General features: G+C 50.8%; 2 protein-coding genes across 2 annotated transcripts; both read left to right on the top strand.

Annotated features, from left to right (window-relative positions):
• Positions 1-4076: 4076 nt before the first annotated feature.
• On the top strand, positions 4077-6342 carry TMEM107 (transmembrane protein 107). Its single transcript, XM_082708184.1, has 5 exons — positions 4077-4321; positions 4504-4571; positions 4683-4783; positions 5736-5832; positions 6071-6342. Exons 1-5 carry the CDS (start codon positions 4235-4237, stop codon positions 6138-6140), a joined length of 423 nt encoding a protein of 140 aa, XP_082564310.1. The 5' UTR covers positions 4077-4234; the 3' UTR covers positions 6141-6342.
• Positions 4103-20134, top strand: VAMP2 (vesicle associated membrane protein 2). Its single transcript, XM_082708185.1, has 6 exons — positions 4103-4108; positions 17635-17689; positions 18185-18305; positions 18781-18939; positions 19039-19090; positions 19674-20134. Coding segments are annotated over exons 2-6 (351 nt in total). The 5' UTR covers positions 4103-4108; positions 17635-17687; the 3' UTR covers positions 19691-20134.
• Positions 20135-20890: the final 756 nt, after the last annotated feature.

Below are 20890 nucleotides of genomic sequence, written 5' to 3'. Positions count from 1 at the left end.
CGCGAGGACGCCTCTTCACTGTCAGCGCTGGATTCAGCTGCCTCCACCTTTCGTAACTCCCCTGTACGTTCCTACCCTGATCAATATTGACCTGAGCAGGTAGGGACAGCTCTACGCCCCTATTCAGCACGAAGAAGTTACAGAAGATGAGACCTTCCACCTTCAACCACCTTAAAGATTTAAGGGTCAAAATTGTTCAGGGGGGAATGATGAGGGAGCAGGTGGCTGGCTGAGGACAAAGCAAGAGATGGCGCCTTGCACCCCCCCCCTTCATCCGCTCCCCTCCATAGGTGTAGCATTCCTCAGGCACCCCTGACTGCCATAAAATGTTAAATAGTTAACTTGCTGAGATCACAATCCTGCAAGACAGGAGTCTCCCTTGGTTTGCAAATTTCTTTGAGATTACAACAAAGAAGTTACCTTATCAATAGCCCAATCTCCAAGGACACAGAACTCAGTTTTTCAAGTCAAATGTCACCCTCCCCTCCATAAAACCTAAGGAGGCAGAGGTAGAAGGAAAGGTAAATAAAGTTAAATTTCTTCTAAACCTAAATCTCATTAACAAGGATGTTTGATAGCAGGGATGTAACATTCCACCAGACTCCTAATTGTCTTTACTTGATAGCAACTAAGCCTTCAATATCCTGATAGTATTATTTGCCCCAAAAGCCCTTCTAAACACCCCTTTGTCCTCACCTACCCAACTCCTGCGTATATAACCAACCACCCCTCACAACCCGGGGCAGCCGCATCTCCGCCTGCCCACGGGCCCTGTCCCCGTGCTCTAATAAACCACCATTTTGCACCAAAGATGTCTTAAGAATTCTTTCTTTAGTCGTCAGCTCCGAACCTCACCCCACCGAACCTGACTTAGGTTCTGGGACTTCATCAGGTCCACTGTACTTTGCTTGTCCCTCCTGAGATGAAGACAGAGTTTGCCTGTCCCTCCTGAGATGGGGGAAGGTTTCAAAATATTTTCAGAACTTAAAAAAAAATTTTTTTTAAGATTTTATTTATCCACTTGGCAGAGAGAGATCACAAGGAGGCAGAGAGAGAGAGAGAGAGATGCAGGCTCCCCGCTGAGCAGAGAATCCAATTCGATGAGGGGCTCAATCCCAGGACACCGAGATCATGACCCTAGCCAAAAGCAGTGGCTTAATCCACTGAGCCACCTAGGTGCCCCTATTTTCAGAACTTTAAAACAGTTCAACAGTTAAAGAGAAAACCTCCCCTACACACCTGAGAGCTCAGAAAGCCCATGCGGGTAACATGTGATTTCCATCCAATTTTTCTAGAGTAAAATAATAATAATAATAATTATAATTATTATTATTATTATTCAGAGACTTGGCTGAATCTCACTCTTTATACAGATAATTCCTCTGAAAAGTCTAAATGATTGTGTTTTTTATTTTGTGGGTTTTGGTGACCACATTGTCTCCATTATCCATTATGAAATTTAAGACTGCACTGCCCTTTAAAGAGATGATTTTATAGGAAAACATCACTGCATAGATTCAATGTATAGTTGTTTAACATATAGGGACCATCAACCCTAGAAAGTCATTCCTTCTTTTTATAAAGCAATTTAAATGTCTCAATGATAATATTATAGAAGACCGAAAAGGAAACTTTAGGAAGGGCTATCGCTTAAAACTTATTTTAAATAATCTGATTTATGGAAGAGTTGCAAAAATAGTACGGAGAGGGACACATGGCCGGCTCAGTTACATAGAGCAGGTGACTATTGATATGGAGTCATGAGTTCAAGCCCCAGCTTGGGTGTAAAGCTTACTTAAAATAATAAATATAGGGGCACCTGGGTGGCTCAGTGGGTTGAGCCCCTGCCTTCAGCTCAGGTCATGATCCCAGGGTCCTGGAATCGAACCCTGCGTCGGGCTCTCTGCTTGGCAGGGAACCTGCTTCCCACTCTCTCTGCCTGCTTCTTTGCCTGCTTGTGATCTCTCTCTCCCTCTGTCAAATAAATAAATAAAATATTAAAAAAATAATAATAAATATAAGGGGTGCCTGTGTGGCTCAGTTGGATAAGCGTCTGACTCTTAGTTTTAGCTCTGGTCATGATGTCTGGGTTGTGAGATCCAGTCCCTTGTCTGGCTCTGTGCTCACCAGGAAGTCTGCCTGAGATTCTCTCTCTCCCTGTCTGCCCCCCGTAAATAAATAAATCTTTTTAAAAACATATATATAAAATACAGAGAATTCCCATGTACTTTCGGAGACTGTGTTCGCTCCATCATTGCCTCTCTTTCTGGCTCTACAGACACATACATATTTTTCTAAACTATTTGAGAGTATATTGCAGACATAATGCTCCTTTACCCCTAAAATAGTGTGCATTTTCTAGCAAGGACAGTCTTTTCCATAACAGCAGTAGAATTATTAAAAATGAGGTAATTAACACGGATATTACTGGTACCTAAACTAGAGACCTCATTCCAGTTTCCCAATTGTTCCACTGATGTCCTTTGCAACAAAAGATAGTGTTTGAGGCTTTTTTTTTTAAGGTTTTATTTATTTATTTGACAAACAAAGATCACAAGTAGGCAGAGAGGCAGGCAGAGAGAGAGGAGGAAGCAGGCTCCCTGCCCAGCAGAGAGCTTCATGTGGGGCTCAATGCGGGGCTGGATGCCGGGGCTCGATCCCAGGACCCTGGGACCATGACCTGAGCCAAAGGCAGAGGCTTTACCCCACTGAGCAACCCAGACACCCCTGAGGCTTTTTTTTTTTTAAACCTGGTCCAAAATCCATCATATTTCTCAAGTCAAAGGTGTCACATCTCTTTAGTCTCCCTAAATCTGGAAGAGTTCTTCAGTCTTTGTCTTTCATGATCTTGAGCAAACACCTCCTCACTATCTGAGTTCTGAATTTTTTTACCCACTGGTTTAGAAAAAGGAAATGTATCTATTATATTGGGGTCCTCAAAGACAGAAATGTGTTTCCTCTCAATTTTGACATTTTCTACAACAAAGTTGAAGAATGAATCATTCATTTTTCAAAGGGCCTTTCCTTGCATCTCCTTTTTAAAAAATATATTTCTAGCACCTCTTACCCTGCGGATTTTTTATTCGTTTGTATGTTTGTGGCCCATCTCGATCTCCTTGACGAAGAATATAAACTCCGGGAAGGTAGAGCCTTCTGTCTTGTCAGGGACAAGAGTCCTGCACTTGCTAGCGGGTCAATGATTATTTGTTGAATGGAATTAGGAATCAGAAATGGCCCCTGGGCGTGCGTGTTTAGCTTAGACCGGCCTAAAAGCGCCAGGGTGGAGTGGAAGAGAGACCTTCCGGTACGTAGGCTGCGGAGGTCCCGGGCACGCAGGGACCTGACCAGGGAGCAGAGAGCAAGGGCGAGAACTTTCCGTTCTGCCAGGATCTCAGCAGAGGTCCCAAGGTTAGAGAGGGCGCTGACAGTAAGAGGTCCCGGACTGCTGCTGGGCCAAGTCAGGTGCCCACACCTCGGAGAGATAAGGAAATTCGAGCACAGTCGGCGCCGCAGCCGGCTCCTTGCCTCCCAGCGGGGCAGGGCTCGTGCCCTTGGCCGGGTCACCGCTCCCTCCCCGGACGCGCCTCGTTTCCACGTGCAGAGCCATCTTTTGCTCTCCGCTATGCCCTCGCCAGACTGAGCCAAGTCGTCTGGGGGTTCGAGGGGAGGGGGAGGTCAGAGGATCAAGGAAGGTTCCGGTCCCAGGTTCTCGGATCATCAGGGACATCGTGACCATCTAGTTAGCAACGGCGGACAAGGCAGGGGTATCTACGTCTCCGCGTTCCGTTCCCGCGCCTGCGGTGGCCCAGGGCGATGGGGAGCACCGGGAGGCGGAGGAGGGAGAGAGTGTCCCTGCCTTAGGCCCGGCGGCGCCCTAAGACGGGCGCGACGGGGACAGCAGTGTCTGGAGAGCACCTCGAGCCGCGGGCCCTCCCAGGTCAAGCGGCGCGGACCGAGGGCCGCACCACGCCCCTCGCTGCCACCCGCGACTTGGTGGCGGAAGGCTGCCGCTGCTGGAGAAGTGACTGCTCTCGCGAGATTTCCCGAGAGCTGGCCGCCGCGTCCGCGGACGCGGTTGCCAAGGCAACTGGGAGGTGCCAGCGCGAGCGGGAAGGAGGCGGCAGTCGAATTTTTGCGTGCGGGCCCGCGAGACTTGAGGAGTGGCCTTTCCTGAGCTTTCGGCCCAGCGGAGCGCGGCCTCCGCTGCATTCGGTACCCCTGCCCCCGCGGGGCCATGGGCCGGATCTCGGGGCTTGTGCCCTCTCGATTCCTGACGCTCCTGGCGCATCTGGTGGTCGTCATCACCTTGTTCTGGTCCCGGGTAAGACCCACGGCTACCACCTCCCGCCCCCCAACTCCATTCCCACCTTGGCGTGCTCCTAGCCGCTCGGCGCCACTTCCCCAGGACCTTACGTGGGCGGGTGCTCCCGTCCCCCTCTGACCCCGGAGCTGCCCCGCAGCCCGCCCCTCTTTCACTTTCTTCCGCTCTGCTCTGCTCCCTAGGACAGCAACATCCAGGCCTGCCTGCCTCTCACGTTCACCCCGGAGGAGTACGAGAAGCAGGACATTCAGTGAGCGCTCGGGGAGGGGGGGGGGCGGTGGTCAGAATTCAGAGGTAGTGAGAGTGGAGGGGTCATCGAAGAAGTCCAGGAGACGTGATCCTGTCCCCTTCCTCTCTGCAGGCTGGTGGTAGCGCTCTCAGTCACCCTTGGCCTCTTTGCAGTGGAGCTGGCGGGTTTCTTCTCGGGAGTTTCCATGTTCAACAGCACCCAGAGCCTCATCTGTATCCTTTTATGCACGGCGCATTTCCATCTCCACTCCCTCCAGCCACCTAACTCGTGCTCTGGCCGAGGCAAACAGCCTCTCCAGTTCACAGATCTTCTTAGGCAATGTGGAAGATTTAATACAGTCTTCAGTGGTTTGTTAAGCTCCCGCCATGCACCAAGCACTGAGATCCCAAATGGGAGTAAAAGACAGTTTTCCACCTTGAAGAAGAGGTAGAAGCTCAGACATTCTGTAACCCAGTGTGAGCAGCTCTGGGCTATAGGAGTGTGTAAAGATAGGAAGAGGCACTGTGGAAACTCAGAAGAGACAGCTAAATAAATGAATAAGAGAGAGAGAGAGAGAGAGAGAGATGAACAAGATGGACCGGGGAAGGTTCTTGACACTTGAATTGTAGCTGGGAAGACCAGGCTGCTGCCTGGTGATTTCCAGCAGTGTGTAAAGTCACTGTGAGTATTCTCGTGTGCCTGGGGTAGACGGGCGCCCTGGACCTGAAGGATCCAGGTAGGCCCCTAGACACTGGGTTGGGGTAGCCTGGGATCCCAGCTGTGCAGGCCCAGCCCCGGTCTGTACTCACATGGCTGTTCTAGAACTCAGAAGGCTGTTCTAGAACTGCAGGCTCTAGCCTTTGCAGTGTGGTGCGGGAGCAGGGGGTGAAACAGTTCAATGCCTTTTTTTTTTTTTTAAAGATTTTATTTATTTGTCGGGGGCGGGGGGGGGGGGAAGTGAGCACAGACAGACAGAATGGCAGGCAGAGGCAGAGGGAGAAGCAGGCTCCCTGCCGAGCAAGGAGCCCGATGTGGGACTCGATCTCAGGACGCTGGGATCATGACCTGAGCCGAAGGCAGCTGCTTAACCAACTGAGCCACCCAGGCGTCCCCCAGCAATTCCTTTTGTGGCTCATCACCACCTATTGAACCAAAGGCATTCCTTGACTCTAGTGCATTCCCAAGCCATTGGGGCTCACTGTAGTGCATCCGTGGCCCTGTCCTTTTTCATATTCGAGCGTTGGGAGTGCACCACATACTGGTACATTTTTGTCTTCTGCAGGTATGGTGGCCGCCAATGTTTGGGATAGGGGAGGAAGGTTTACTCATTCTGAAGGCCTCCCCCACGCAGGCCTTTTTACTCCATGGTCTGGGAGGATATAGCGGATCCATTTAATCTGCTGTAGTCTCTTGAAGTCCCCCATCTCCTACACTTTAGGGGTGGAGTCTCTGGTTTGGGAATTTGGGGATTTTTTTTTTTTTTTTGGAAGGATCCTTGAATCCACCCCTTCTGTCCGCAGTGCCCTCCCCGCTATCACCGAAATAACATTGTTCATCAGCGTCTTTGGGCTGAAAAAGAAACCTTTCTGATACGTTCATGCCAGGAGCATAGGATTGAAGGTTGGAGGAGCAAGGGACAACTCACCATTCCTGGAAGAAGAAAGGACATCTTCAGCCCTCCACAGTAACACTGCATTTGGTGGAGGATTTTCCTGTTAGGGTAATTATCACTCGAGTCTGGGATGATCAGCGTTTTATTCAGTGCTTTGTAATAAAATATATTTTAGAGTAAGATCAAGACTTTAAAAAACGTTTAGGGGAGGATTGGGGTGGCCAAACTACTAAGGAAACGCAGGACTATTTTGCAGCTTTGCACTGTCAGCTCCTAGTTTCGCTTTTATTTTGGTTATTACGGTAGCGAATAGCGGAAGGAAGTGGGCGGGGATATGTAAATAACAAGTGCTGTTAGGGTGCCAAGCTCCTGAGTGGAGCATTCTGGGAGGGATTCGTTTATTATTATTATTATCAGGTTTTTTGCAGCCAAATGTCGGGGGTGGGGAGAATGTCTTTAGTAACTGCAATACATGTAGCAGTAAAAATGGGAGAACCTAGATAATTTCAGGTTGCTGGGGTCCGCGCGTTATTTACTCACCCTAAGCGAAAGCGGCCTCCTTTGCCCTGAGTAAGGAATGCGCAGAAAAGCTTTTTTATCGTCAGGTAGGATAATCCTTACCTGTTCCTCCTTTGGGAGGGCAGATTGGAACATGATGATTGGAGTTCGCATGATGCGTGATTAGCGTCTCTGCGTGGCCGGGACTTGCAACACCCCGGTTGCTCCTGTCTGATTCTGCCTGGCGATCGCAACTTTTATTCGTTAGAAACGGGTAGTTTTTTGGTTTTCTTTTGGTCGTTAGGGACGGATTTGCTACATGTTCATTCGTTACTGAGAATCGGAAGCTTTTGTCAGCCAATGATAAGGGTTTCTTTTCGTGTCGGGACTGCGGCGTTTCCTTTGGTTATGGGCAGTGCCGTGGGTGTCTCGAGATTTGTAGACTGCGGCGTTTCCTTTGGTTGTGGGCATTGCCGTGGGTGTCTCGAGATTTGTAGTAAGTCACTGTTCTTGTCATTCCTACTTGGGGGTTCGCCCTTTTCCTCTCTCCCTGGCAGAGGACCACCGGCTCCGGAAGGTGAGCACGGCTTCCCCGGGGGTGGCACCATGGGTGTGGTGGGAGCCCGCAGCTCTGGTGGCTTGCACGCGGCCGGAACGTGGTAAGAGGGACCCTTTGGAAACACAGTTGGACCTAGTGCAGAAGCGCTAGCACCTAGCGAAGTGTGAAGGGTTGTCCTGTCCCACGACGAGTGTTCGCGAGGTCCGGTTTCCTCTCGCAGGTCAGTGTTATGTGCGGAAAGTTTCTCTGTCCTAAATGATGGAGCCCAGGCCATTCTAAATAAGTAAAGGTGTCCAAGGTGATGCCTCACACACATGGAATCAACTTTTCCCTCCGCACCTGTCCCTTCTGGGAGCCTTTTATCTAGAGCGTTTATTGGCTACTTACTGAGCACCCAACTGCATGCAAAGGCACTGTGGTAGGCATTGCGGGAGTCCTGCTCAACATGATCCCTGCTCAGCCTCAGCCACCACAGATCCTGTGGCTCCTGGGGTCTGGCGGTGTGGCTGGAGCAGAATTGGGGGGTAGACTGTGCTGGAGGCAAGGAAGGTGGACATTGCTGGTCGTGCTTACAGGCTAGTCGGGAAGGTCACATTCCACAGCATTCTGGCTGTTGCCCGCACCCACGGATGGGGTTCGCTGATTACTGAAAGCGGACTTTTTGTTCAGAAACACTGTGGGCTAGTTGCGCCACAGCTATTATCAGAAATCATGTAAACTCCACAGATGAATTATATTTAAAAACAAATGTGTAAACAAACAAAAAAGAATCCCAGAGGTAATATATGCAAAACTCATTACTTCCTGATTTTTTTTTTGTTTCTTTTTTTAGTTTGTAGGAATTTTATTTATTTTTACTGAGTATAGTTGACACACAGTGTTCCATTAGTTTCAGGTTCCTGATTATTTTCCACGTTTTACTGTCATGTGCTCTGGAGCTCATTTACGTGTATTGTGTCTGTATAGTGGCGGTGCTGTATAAGGATGGGCCAGTAATCTGTGTTTCTCTTCCCAACTCATAGAGACATCAAGTTGATATTTTGAATTTGGCCCCAGTAGGAGTATTTATACCCCAGAAATTGGCGAATGCTACATATCGGGCTTAGTTGGTTGTCTGGATTTAAGAAGGTGATGGAGGAAATGTTAATAATGCAGGTTAAATTGAAAAATGTCATGCCTGTTAAATTGTGAATGGCACACAAAATGGGATTCCCCCCAGAAGTTGCAAACTATTGTCAGATTCAGCAAAGAAGTTCGTCAAGTCATTGAAGAACGAGTGAAGTCTTCACACATCCCCAGTGTTTCATTTTCGTCTTACTCAACGTGAATTAAAATACCAATCAACATTCATACTGGAGATAGCTTGGAGTTGGGACACAACTCGGTCTACGTAATCATGAACACAAGAGTGGAATTTACAGTTAAGAAATTGTATGTTTTATTATTTGTAAGTTCTGTCTTATACATCCTTTGAATCAGTAAGATTTATAATAAACTTATGTACATACATAAACGCTTACTATTTTTGGAGAACTGATAGTGGTTTTTGTTTTTTTGTTTTTGTTTTTTTTTTTTAAGATTTACTTACTATTTTTGTGAAGTTAGCTCATCAACCAGCATATGCCAGTCATGGAAGACAAATTCTGCTTGAGTCTATTCATATGAGATACCAAAGGTAAGCAGAGTCTTAGAGAATGTAAATGGTGGCTGCCAGGGGCTGAGGGGGTAGAGATGAGGAGTTGTTGACAGGGTAAAGCCTTTTAGCTTTGCAGGATGAAAATAATTCTAGGGATTGGTTGTAAAACAGCATAAATGTACTTACTACTGAATTGTACACCTAAAAATGGCAAAGATGGTGAATTTTATGTATTTCTGACAGTTTAAAAATTAAATAGATGATTTGGGACGCCTGGATAGCTCTGTTAAGCATCTGGCTTTGGCTCAGGTCATGATCCTGGGGTACTGGGATCCAGCCCCATGTCGGGCTCCCTGGGGAGCCCTGCTTCTCCCACTCCTTCTGCCACTCCCCCTGCTTATTCTCTCTTTCTCTGACAAATAAATAAAATCTTTGAAAAAAAAAAAACCCACAAAAATTAAAAGACTTAAAAAAAAAAAACCAAAACCGGGTGCCTGGGTGGCTCAGTGGGTTGAGCCTCTGTCTTTGGCTCAGGTCATGATCCCAGAGTCCTGGGATCGAGCCCCGTGTCTAGCTCTCTGCAGAGCAGAGAGCCTGGTTCCTCCTCTCTCTGCCTGCCTCTCTGCCTACTTGTGATCTCTGTCAAATAAATAAATAAAATCTTAAAAAAAAACAAAACAGTGGGGAAAAGAGGAATTAGTCAATAAAGGTTATTAGAAAATTGAGTAGCCGTCTGGGGAAAAATAAGGATCGATACCTTACACCACTATTACCAATAGGTCAAAGGTGACAGTGTAAAAAATACAAGCATAAAAGAACTGAAAGAAAACTTGGCATTTTTAACCTTTTATCTTTACTAATTTCAGACCTACAGTAAAAGTCACAAAATTGTTCAAATCTCCTGTATAACCTTCACCCAGATCCTCCAAATGTGAGCATCTCACGTGGCCATGTCATGATTAGGGAAACCAGGAAATTAGTGTTCATGCCATGCTATGAACTCATCCACAGCTCTGATTGGAATAGCTTTCCTCCTGATTCTTCTTTTCTGCCTCAGCCTCTAAATCAGGATTACACATCACATTCACTTGTCACTCTTAGGCTTTTCCAACCTGAGACCGTCTCTCCGTTCCTCCTTTTTCTGCGTTTCACCATCTTGTCACATTTGGAGAGTCCTGGTGAGTGGTTTTGCAGAATGTCTCTCCATTCGAATTTTTTTTTAAAGATTTAATTTATTTATTGGACAGACAGAGATCACAAGTAGGCAGAGAGGCAGGCAGGGAGAGGGGGAAGCAGGCTCCCCGCTGAGCAGAGAGCCCGATGAGGGGCTCAATCCGAGGACCGTGAGACCATGACCTGAGCGGAAGGTAGAGGCCCAACCCACTGAGCCACCCAGGGGCCCCTTTCCATCTGAATTTGTGCAGTGTTTTCTCATCGTTAGATCGAGGGTGTGCATCTGTGGCAAGAATACCACAGCAGTAAATAGTTTGGAGTGAAGAGGACATTGCTGGGTGTGAAAACAAAACACAGAAGTCCGAAAAGAAAAGCCTGATGCATTTAAATATGTATTAAAAAGGTAAAAAGCATGCATGGTAAAAAAAAACCATAAGCGAAAGCTAACATAAATGACAATCTAGGGAAAATAGAATTCATACTGCAGAGAAAGGGCTGACCCTAAAACACAGAAGTCTACAAATCCGTAAGAAATATACCAGTAGTCCAATAATAAAGGACAGAAAAATCATACGGATCTTTTACAGGAGAGGAAATACAAAGATCTCTCAAATACATGAAAAGATGCCTAGGCTTATTCACCATAGGAGAAATGCAAGTCATGTTTAACTTAACATGTAATGCCCAAATAATGTCATTAAAGAGTTGAAGAGGGCGTGGGTTTAGGGAAAACAGGACTCACCTCTTTGTTGGTGGGAGTAAAAATGGGTGACACACAGAGCCCAATTTGGCAATAGCCACAAAAATCAAAAACTAGTTGAAACCACAAATCCTCATACCCTTTTGACCTAGGATTTTTTTTTTTAAAGACTTTATTTATTTATTTGACACACAGAGATCACAAGTAGACAGAGGGAGAGAAGGGGAAGCAGGCTCCTCACTGAGCAGAGCCCAATGTGGGCTAATCCCAGGGCTGTGGGACTTGAACCCAGGACCCTGGGATCATGACCTGAGCTGAAGGCAGAGGCTTTACCCACTGAGCTACCCAGGTACTCCTGACCTAAGACTTTCACAACTAGGAGCTAGCTCTGCCTTTTTGGTGTGATGTGAACATGATTATTCTTCACAGCTTTGCTTGAGTTTGCAAATTATGTCTGTCACCAGGAGATTGGTGAAATTATATTACAGTGTAATACTCGGTGGCCAGGAAAGAAAGACTCTCGAAGAGGGGTCCTTTCCCTCCCTGGCTCAGTGGGAGGATCCTGGGACTCTCCATCTCAGGGTCATGACTTGGAGACCCACATGGGGTGCAGAGTTTACTTAAATAAAAAACTTAAAAAAATAAAAAAACAATCTCCATGGGTTAAGTGACAAAAAGACCCTATGGCATGGTTCCTATAGTTTGCCTCCATCTGTGTAAAAAGAGGAAACCATGCACAGTGCCCATGTCTGGAAGGAGGCCCGAGGTAACTGGGAAGACTGGTGTTGAGGGAGATTTTCTCCAGGGGCTCTTGTGTACTTTGCAGACTCTTGAGGCACACACACTATTTAAGAAGACAAAACTATAACATTTTTATAAAGAATGGGAGCCTACAGCTGCTCATGTTCCCTGTTTGGAAATCAAGCTAAGTTAGAGTCCAGCAAAGCTTAGCAAGGAGAAATAGATTTCCGATGACATCAGGGGAATGCCTGTTTCCTGCTATTTCCAGTCAGCCTGCAGCAAGAGAGCCCTCACATTCTCCTTCTTGGTTGAAATCAGTTTGAGCTGTGTTGGCAAGTGTCTTGACTGTAACTTCCATGAAAAACTGCAATGTCTTGGGTGGTTGTGCCTCCGCCCCCCGTCAGCTTTACTGAGGTCTAACTGACAAACACTGCGTTTTGATGATCTTTCTTGGGTATTACTGAGGCTCCTGGGGTCAGCACAGGAGAATGAAAGAGGGCTCGTTTCACCAATGAGGAACATGAGGCCCAAAGAAAGGCCACTAACTTGATGCAAACGGAGAGCTGGGGCGAGAACCCAAGTCTGGCCATCAGGCCAACTCCACTGACTCATTCAGTTGTCACTGAGGGGCGCCTGGCAAGCTCAGTCCATAGAGCATCCAAAGCTTGATCTGGGGGCTGGGAGTTCGAGCCCCATGTTAGGTGTTGAAATTACTTAAAAAAAAAAAAAAAAAAAAGCCAACAGGCCTTCATTCAGCATCATCTACCTGCCAGGCTCTGGACATGGTGTATGAGATGGAGGGGAGATTAGCATGTGACCCCTTCAGTCTGGAGCCCCCTACACTTCCCAGCAAACACAGGAGGAACCTGTAAACCCCAGTGAGTCTCTAATGAGTAGAGGGTTGCAGAGTTGGGATTTGGGACCAGGAAACGTCCCAGGTCCAGAAGACTGTGATCTGCTTACGTCTTGTCTTACCCACACCGTGCTCTGGCACCTGGCTTTCTCACCATGCACACCCACATGGCTCTGCTGGGACAGGAGCTGCCCAGCCCAAACGGGGCTGTCCTCATGGGAACCGTGGGCACACAGGCCCTGCCTGAACCCATTCACCCCAAACAGGTGCCTAGGCACTACCCATTTGCAATCCATTTGCCTGCTGTGCTGGGTTGGCTTTTACAACACCCCGCGCTGAAACCGTAGTTCCTTGTCGTTCATTACTCATTCACTGACCTTGTTTCTGGCACTGTGCTTGGCACTGGGGCAGGGAGATCGGGTTAAAAAGATACCACCTTATGTATATATATATATGTTTTATACAAATGGCTCTTTTCTTTCGTTGTCAGAGAAAGCACAAGCAGGGGGAGGAGGCATACCGAAGCAGGACTCGATCCCAGGACCCTGGGATCAGCACCTGAGCTGAAGGCAGACACTTAACTGACTGAGCCACCCAGGTGCCCTTATACAAACAACAACAACAGCACACAAACACACAAACAAAACTCTTTAAAGGGGTATTCTATATGTGAAAGAAACTTACAAAGATTCCATCAAGGCATTTCTCTGAGCTCAGTTTCCCCAAATGTAAGATCAAGACAGGACCGCCCCCACAGGACTGTTCTGAGTTGGTTGATCCTGGGGACTATTTACAGCAGCCTTCCTAAGAGCACTGTTAAGAGCTTCCTAAGAGCAAAAGAATTGGAAACAACCTAAAAGCCAGTGCTGAAGCAGTAAACAGTGGTGTGCTTTCTGGCTAAATAAGGAAGACCATCCACGAACATTTGCCTTCCCTCCCTTCCAGAATGGAAGTAACAAGAGAGGAGTCAAAGCCTGATAGGTACATCGACAAGGACCAAGAGACCAGAGAGATAGCAGAGGACAGGAGACTTCAGCAGCGGCTGAAGGCAGATTGCAGGGCAAGCAAGGACAGGGGGAGTCCAGACGTGACATCCGGAGATTCTGAAGGTCACCGGATTCCTGTCAAGGCCTGGCTGAACCTTGGTGGGGGGACAGTGGTGGCTGAGATCCCAGATTCAAATTGTTGAAACCTTTCGAGCTCCCTCCCTTCTCCCCTCTGAGTCGCACATACCATCCCCCACATCCTGATTTTCAGGGAGGCTTTGGACTTGGGGATTGCAGGAGCAGTAGACCAGAGGCTTGAGGCTACAAGCAGGAGCCCCCCTCTGGCTCCAGATTCTCGCCCCTCCACACACGGAGAGGGTGGGGAGGGAGAATGGAGGATAGGCTTCTCTCAGAAAACTGAACAGCCCCAGAGAAAGCCTGCCACCTATCAACATTTCCGAATCCCAGTTAAAAGGCATCCACCATCCTCCAGGGAAAGCCAAGGGTCAATAAATCCTCCCCCACCACCACACACACACACCCCTTCCAATCAGCCTCTTGGTGGCTCCTTATTAAAGCCAAGGACCAGCAGACATTTGAGGGAGGCCCGCAAAATGAGAAAGAGAATCCTCCCATATGTTAAAAAAGCAAAAAACAAACAACCAAAAAAACACACAAAAAAACCCACATCGCAAACAAAAAAAAAACCCACCCAAAACTGGAAGGGGGTCACCTGGGTGCTCAGCCAGTTAAGCATCCAACTCTTGGTTTTAGCTCAGGTCATGATCTCATGGTCCTGAGATTGAGCCCCGGGTTGGGACCACTCCCTAAGATTCTGACTCTCTCTCCCCACGCCCACTCATATTCTCTGTGTCTCAAAAACAGTAAAAATAAAAACGAAATGGAAAATACAGAGATAGTTACGGGTTGGGAGGGAGGGCACAAGAAAAAAAAAACCCTGTAATTGGAAAGCTAAAAAAAAAAAGGAAGGGGCTTAATGCATATAGTCTGTGCGTGTTTGTGTTTTTATTTTTTATTTTTTTTTTAAAGATTTTATTTATTTGACAGAGATCACAAGTAGGCAGAGAGGCAGGCAGAGAGAGGAGGAAGCAGGCTCTCCACTGAGCAGAAAGCCCAAGGCCAATGCTGAAGGCAGAGGCTTAACCCACTGAGCCACCCAGGTGCCCCTGATTTATTATTTTGCAAGGAGAATAAAGTCACATTAGTGTGTAATTAAATGGAGCGTATCTAAATCCATGTGAAGCCCCTAGCTCAAGATAGGCTCCTGGGGGGCGCCTGGGTGGCTCAGGTCATGATCTCAGTGTCCTGGGATTGAGCCCCACATCGGGCTCTTTGCTCAGCGGGGAGCCTGCTTCTCTCTCTCTCTCTGCCTGCCTCTCTGCCTACTTATGATCTCTCTGTCAAATAAATAAATAAAATCTTAAAAAAAGAAAAAAAAAGGCTCCTGGGAGTTTCCTTTCCCTGCAGGAGTCCAGGGCTGGACAGGCAGCCCCCATGCCTTCCAGAACTGGTGGGGAGAGGGGGAGTGCTCAGCGAGAGGTCACAGAGGTCACAGGCTTGATAGCTGATTGGGACAGAGGTGGGGAGAGCCCCTGGGTCCCTGTTCTTGGCAGCATTGCCAAGAGCACTCTCCTTCTACTCCTAATTAAAAGGCCTTGTCCTTACTAGCACTGAGGGACACACAAGGTTTCTGAAATTAATTACCATGTGGTGAGGTTTTGACTCATGGAACAAGTTCATGAGTCAGCGTGGGAATGACCCACCCCCAGTCCCATCCTAATATCTAAGTCCGGTGTCCTTAGAAGAGGAAGACAGGAGAGAAGACATTCACTAAAGTTCTTCTCCTGGCTGCCTGTCAGTCACCAGAGGTGCTTGTTGGAAATGAACTAGGACCCCACCCACATCTTTTCCATGAGCCTTGGCAGTGGGACCCAGAGATTTGGCCTCCGAACCCCAAAGCAGGCAAATGCGGAAGCCACTGTCTCAGTCTGCAAAGATAATGCTCTATTTTTCTTTACTTCAACTTCTATTTTGGGTCTTCATTCTACTGTTTGCAGAAAACATTCCCTTATCCATTTCCAGGTGAACTCCGTCATCCCACGCCATCCCCTTCTCCTGACTCCACCATTGATCTAAATTTGAGGAGTCCCTTAGCACCGTGACTTAAGGGGGTTGGCAGGGAGAGTCCTCCCTTGATATAAATCCTCCCAGGTCCCCATGTCAATGGATCAGACATGGCCTCATTTCTACCCTCCTGCTGCTGCCTCAGGACCCAAGAGCCCTTTGCCAGCTTTCCAAGTCACACTCCATGGCCTTGACTCCCCAGGTGTATTCTGGGTTCTGTCCCTCCCATGTTCTCTGGACTTGGCCATTGGGGGAAATGAAGCTCACTCTGAAAACAAGGTCTAACATCTTGGCTGGCTCTCCACTAGCTTCTCTCCAGCTAGTGCAGGGAGGGTAGCAGGGGCCAGTGGGGGTGGGACATCTGCCTGTTTGTAACTCCTTCCCCATCATAGTCCCAGACACTGCAGCTTTTGAACCTAAAAGCGTGGAATTTGGCATCTTTGTTCTCTGGCTAGAAAACAGAGTAGCCTCAGGGCCAAAAAACAAAAGCTAGCACCCTACAGTGCCATCTGGGCCCCCAGGCAAGCCCGCTCTTATCTCCCTTTTCACAGAGGCTGAGCCAGTGCACAGGGACCTGAGAAGTGGCTCCTCTTTGGAGGGGGAGGGAGCTGAGACTCTATCTTAGATCTGCTGAGTCCCCACACCCGACACAAGCTCCTTGTTCACTCACCTCCCCCAGACAGCTGGGAAATGACACCTCTGGTGACAGAGCCAGTCCTCCAGGCTTCTGCCAGGAGGAGGTGGGGCGCTGCATAAGGCAGGCTCTCACACCAGAGGCCCTGGGAAGCCTGGGTGGGGGAGGGAAGAAGCTGGCTCTTCTTTGTCTCAGACACCAAGGCCACCCGTCTTCCTCTGCTCCCCTTCCGGGAATGCACTGAGCACCCCTGGCCTGGGACATGATGCCTCCTCTAACACATGCCATCCTTCCCTTTTGAGATTCATCCTGCTCCACCCCACAAGATAGGCAGCTCATCTGGTCCCATCTTCTCTCTGAAGAGCCAGGCCTGCTGGGAACCTGTGTGTACAGCTGCTGCTTAGAGGATCTAAAGAGAGACCAGAGGGGATGAAGGGGACAAGTATAATCACCTCCTACCATGTTCTAGATCAAGCCACTTAACATATAGGTAGCACCTACAAATATAACATAGGTGGGGTCCCAGAGATAGGACAAGAACTTGCCAAAGTCACACCTAGGAGGCTAATCCACATGTACAGTAGTACCTTGCACCTGGGTACTGCAGGGCAGCCCTTGCCTACCGTTGCCCCCTAAAGAAAAACAACAAACAGAAACCCCCCAAAACCCCTTATTGTTGCAGCCTGGGATCAGAGACTGAGAGCCCTCCTTTTGCTGCCGGGCAGGGGACCCAGCTCTACGGCAGAGCTGGGATTTGGCTGGTCTGTGGCCACCATGGGAAGCAGCCCCACAGGACAGCCTCGTGTCCTCGTCCCTAGGCCTTAACCTTGCCCTATCTCAGTCAAGCAACCCCGGTCTGAGCCCCAGTTGTGAGGGATGAGAGGCAACTTGCACGCTTTGCGGTGATTTGCTTGGGGTGGGGGCGGGGGGCGGGGTAGAGCTCTCCTCTTCTCCTTTCACACCCCGCTCCTCAGCAGCCCGGGGCCCCAGGCCTCGGCTGAGCCCTGCACCCGCGGCGCGGGCCGAGGGCACCAGCTCCCGCCGCTCCGTCCACCTCAAAAGCAGGGTCTCAGCTACCCGCATTGCCCCGGCGACCTGCACTTGCCCCTTCCCAAGCCCCCTCCACCCCCCCGCAGCCCATTGCAGACGCAGAAGCAGGTCTCCGGCCTTGGGGCCCTTGCGGAGGATGTGGGGTGCGGACTGTTTTACGGGTTTCGCGGGTGCGGGAGGACGGGGCCTCGGCCTCAGGGGCGCCGTCCGGGCCAGGGGGGCAGAGGTGCGCCTGAGAGGCTGCGGCCCGACGGGGCAGGTCGGCGGAGGGTGCGGGGAGCCGCAGCGCCGGGGTTCCGGGCTCACGCAGCTGCGGCAGGAGCTAGGGCTCCTGGTCCGCCGCGCGGCCGGCCGCACCCCGCCCCCACCGCCCTGCTCCCGACGCACCGCCCGCCGCGCCCCGCCCCCGCCCGCAGTGCCCGGATGTGGGTGACGTGCGGCCGCCATCTTCCCGTCCCGGGCAGCCAGCGCCAGTCGGAGCCAGCGCGAGCCGCCGCCGCCGCCGCCGCCGCCGCCGCAGCTGCCGAGTCGCCCGCCCGCCGACCCCGCCATGTGAGTCGGCTGTCCGCGCCCGCACCGGTTCTGCCTGCACGGGCCGCCGCCCTCTGGAGCCGGTCCGGGGAGCGGCGGATGTTCGGTCGGCGCCCCGAGGCCAGGCCGGCGCCCGTGACTGCGCGCGGGCAGCTGGAGAGCGCCGCGTCCCCGGGCTGGCGGCGCGGGCGGTGGCCGCGGGAGGGAGCGGGCCCCGCGTCCGCCCGCCCCGGCCCCGCCGCCGCCTGTCATTTAGGGTCGACCCCGGACCTTGTCTTTGAGGTCGCCCTTATTTGACGGGCGGGGAAACTGAGGCCCGGGGGGGAGGGGGCCTGACTCAAGGTCACGCAGCTAAGCGGCGGCGGGGCCGGACGGAGTCCAGGGCTCCCATCGGGTGGCCTTCCTGCGACGAAGGAGAAAGGGAGGGACGGATGGATGGACAGGAGGATGGGCGGAGCCCTGGCCGCGGGGCCGGTGGCTCCAGGCCTCGGGTCTTAATCCGTCCCTGCCCCTCAGGTCGGCTACCGCTGCCACCGCCCCCCCTGCCGCCCCGGCTGGGGAGGGGGGCCCCCCAGCGCCCCCTCCAAACCTCACCAGTAACAGGAGACTGCAGCAGACCCAGGCCCAGGTGGATGAGGTGAGTGCGGGGCGGGGGACGGGGGTTGTCCGAGGAAGGAGGAAGGACCCTGAGGGTTGACAAACCGGTGGGGGGCCCACCGTGGGTTGGAGGTGATGAGTTTATGAGTTTGGGGACAAAGACATACCCTGCCCCTTCCCTGTTAAGCTTGCATTCCAAGCGGCCCTGGGGTGTTCTCAGCCTTGATTGCCTGGGGCGGTTCAGTCCCGGCAGGTGTGGTCTGGTGATGGACAGGTTGCTTGAGGCTCAGTACATAGAGGGTGCTGCTCTGACATCCGAGATGTCTGGCTGTCAGCATGCCCCTGATGTGTGCTCCTTGCATGTCCCCAGGTGTGCTAGGCATGTTCTCTGTGTGTCCTTGGCATGTTAGCCTGGCAGCATCGGGGTGCATGTTCCCTCTGTGGGTGCTTGGTTGAGGAGTGCCCTCATTCCGGTGGCCTTGGCACACCCCCTGCCTCGTGGGCCCCTCCTCCAGGTGGTGGACATCATGAGGGTGAACGTGGACAAGGTCCTGGAGCGGGACCAGAAGCTGTCAGAGCTGGACGACCGTGCAGATGCACTCCAGGCAGGGGCCTCCCAGTTTGAAACCAGTGCAGCCAAGCTCAAGCGCAAATACTGGTGGAAAAACCTCAAGGTAAGGGTGGGAGCACCCAGGAGGGCTGGTGTAAGAACTGAGGGGTGACCGGGAGTGTCACGGTCTGTGTCACTGACCCCCTCACCCTCTTGCCCCCAGATGATGATCATCTTGGGAGTGATTTGCGCCATCATCCTCATCATCATCATCGGTGAGTAGGGCAGGACTGGCTAGGGCCCTTCCTCTGGAGAGGTTTCCCCTTCTAGGTTTTGAAGGTCATTAACCTAGTTTTTACTACTCAGCAAAAAGCATATAGAGCTGCCAATGCAGCTCTGATTGATCTAGAGCCCCAAACCTTGCTGCTGTTTAGCTTGCACTTTGCCTGGTTCTAGGCAGTTTCTGTTAAGGTTTTTGGAAACAGCAAAGCTGGTGGATCCCTACTGCTCCTTTGAGGATCCTTTTTGGGCCTAAACCTAGTCTGGGAACCCTGGAATTGGGGATTGGGGGAGCAGGCAAGGGCCAGGGGCTTGAGACATGGCTAGGAAGTCAAATACCCTACTGTTTGAGAACTTTTGGGCCCAGAGAGCCTAGAGGATGAGGAGTCTGTGGCCCCAAGGCTATACCATGGAGTTGTAGAGATCTTGGAACCTACCAGTCCAGACCCTTGCTTTCCAGATGGAGAACCTAAGGCTGAGAGGGCTGGGGGGTGGGGAGGCTGGGAGCAGGGCCAGGCCTGACACACTGCTTTCTCTCTCTTCCTCCCCCCCTTCTTCCTTCTCTTTCCCTCTCTACAGTTTACTTCAGCTCTTAAACCCCTGAGGAGCCTGCCCTGCCCAGAGAAGGGCCTCTCCCCACCTCTCCCCCCCCATCCCCAGCCGCTCCTCCACCTCTCAGCCATATCTTCCAGCCCCCCTCCCCTGGATCCATGTGTGTGTGTCCCCGTGTGTGTGCCCCCCCCCTGTAAATAGCCAGCTGTTATTTATACATATATAATATTATATATATTTGGTCTGTTTGTAGTTTTATTACTAGAAGATTTTTCCGGTTGTCCTTAACTCCCCTCCCTGAGGTTCCCATCTCTTCTCTTTTCCTCTTTCCCCTTCCCTCTCTTCCTGACCAGCCCTGAATCCCTTCATTTGCATCTGCTATGCAATAGTTCCTCTTCCTCTCCTCCTTCCCCTGGATTTAGCTGATTCCTTCCTCTCCCCCTGGCCTTCCCTGTACCTCCACTCCCTACAAAACAAAACAACAACAACAACAACAACAAAAAACAAAAAGCAACTGTCCAGGACTCCCAGGGTGCATCTTCTTTGTGTCTTTGGGAGGCCCTGAGACTGGCCCCACTTGGTCCTAAGAATCCCAAGGTCTTCTGGGAGCTTCCAGCATGTTAATTAGCATTCATTTACATACCGACATCCCTTTTGGTTCCTGCTCTTTCCTTCCATCGTTCTTCATTCTTTCCACCATGTTTCTTCTTTTTTACTGAGGAGTTAGTCCCCATGGTCCTTGTATCAGTCTTTCATTTGCATGACATTACTTGCAGGTGGTGGGAGCCTGGGATTTTGGAGAGCCAGCCTCTCCTGACTCCCAGAATCACCCCCTCCTAGCCCCTCTAGTCTGGTTTGCCTCCCTACCCCCATTTTCCAGACCTTTTGTCCCCTCCTCCTCCTCCCCCCAGCTGGTGTGTAAGTGTCTTGGAGTTCAGTGTGTCATGATGGACCAATAGTTTGCCACTTGGAGTCTCTCCCCACATTCCTGCTCCCCAGTTTTCATGTGGGGCACTCAACCGACATTCCCATGGGGTCTCCCTCCCTCCCATCCACCTGATCTGCCTCCTCCTCCTCCCACCAGGAGTGTTTGGGGGTGGGCCACAATCTGACTCTTTTGGGAGAGCTGGCTGTCAGTGTGTGGGGGTCATCACTGCCTTGGGGAAGAGTGGGGCAGGGCAGAGAATCCCCCCAATTCCTGCCTGAAATCTGGCCCTACCCTTGCTGGGGTTTGGATCGAAACT

Source organism: Mustela nivalis (assembly GCF_964662115.1).
Source record: "Mustela nivalis genome assembly, chromosome: 17".
In the NCBI taxonomy this organism is placed as follows: Eukaryota; Metazoa; Chordata; class Mammalia; order Carnivora; family Mustelidae; genus Mustela; species Mustela nivalis.
This window is presented reverse-complemented; position numbering and strand designations above follow the sequence as displayed.

Coding starts and splice junctions, on each gene's coding strand:
- VAMP2 (XM_082708185.1), top strand. Junction 18,306..18,780: donor CCCAGGCCCAGGTGGATGAG/GTGAGTGCGGGG, acceptor CCCCTCCTCCAG/GTGGTGGACATCATGAGGGT. Junction 18,940..19,038: donor ACTGGTGGAAAAACCTCAAG/GTAAGGGTGGGA, acceptor TCTTGCCCCCAG/ATGATGATCATCTTGGGAGT.
- TMEM107 (XM_082708184.1), top strand. CDS start 4,235: ATGGGCCGGATCTCGGGGCTTGTGCCCTCTCGATTCCTGACGCTCCTG. Junction 4,572..4,682: donor TACGAGAAGCAGGACATTCA/GTGAGCGCTCGG, acceptor TCCTCTCTGCAG/GCTGGTGGTAGCGCTCTCAG. Junction 5,833..6,070: donor TACATTTTTGTCTTCTGCAG/GTATGGTGGCCG, acceptor TTCTGTCCGCAG/TGCCCTCCCCGCTATCACCG.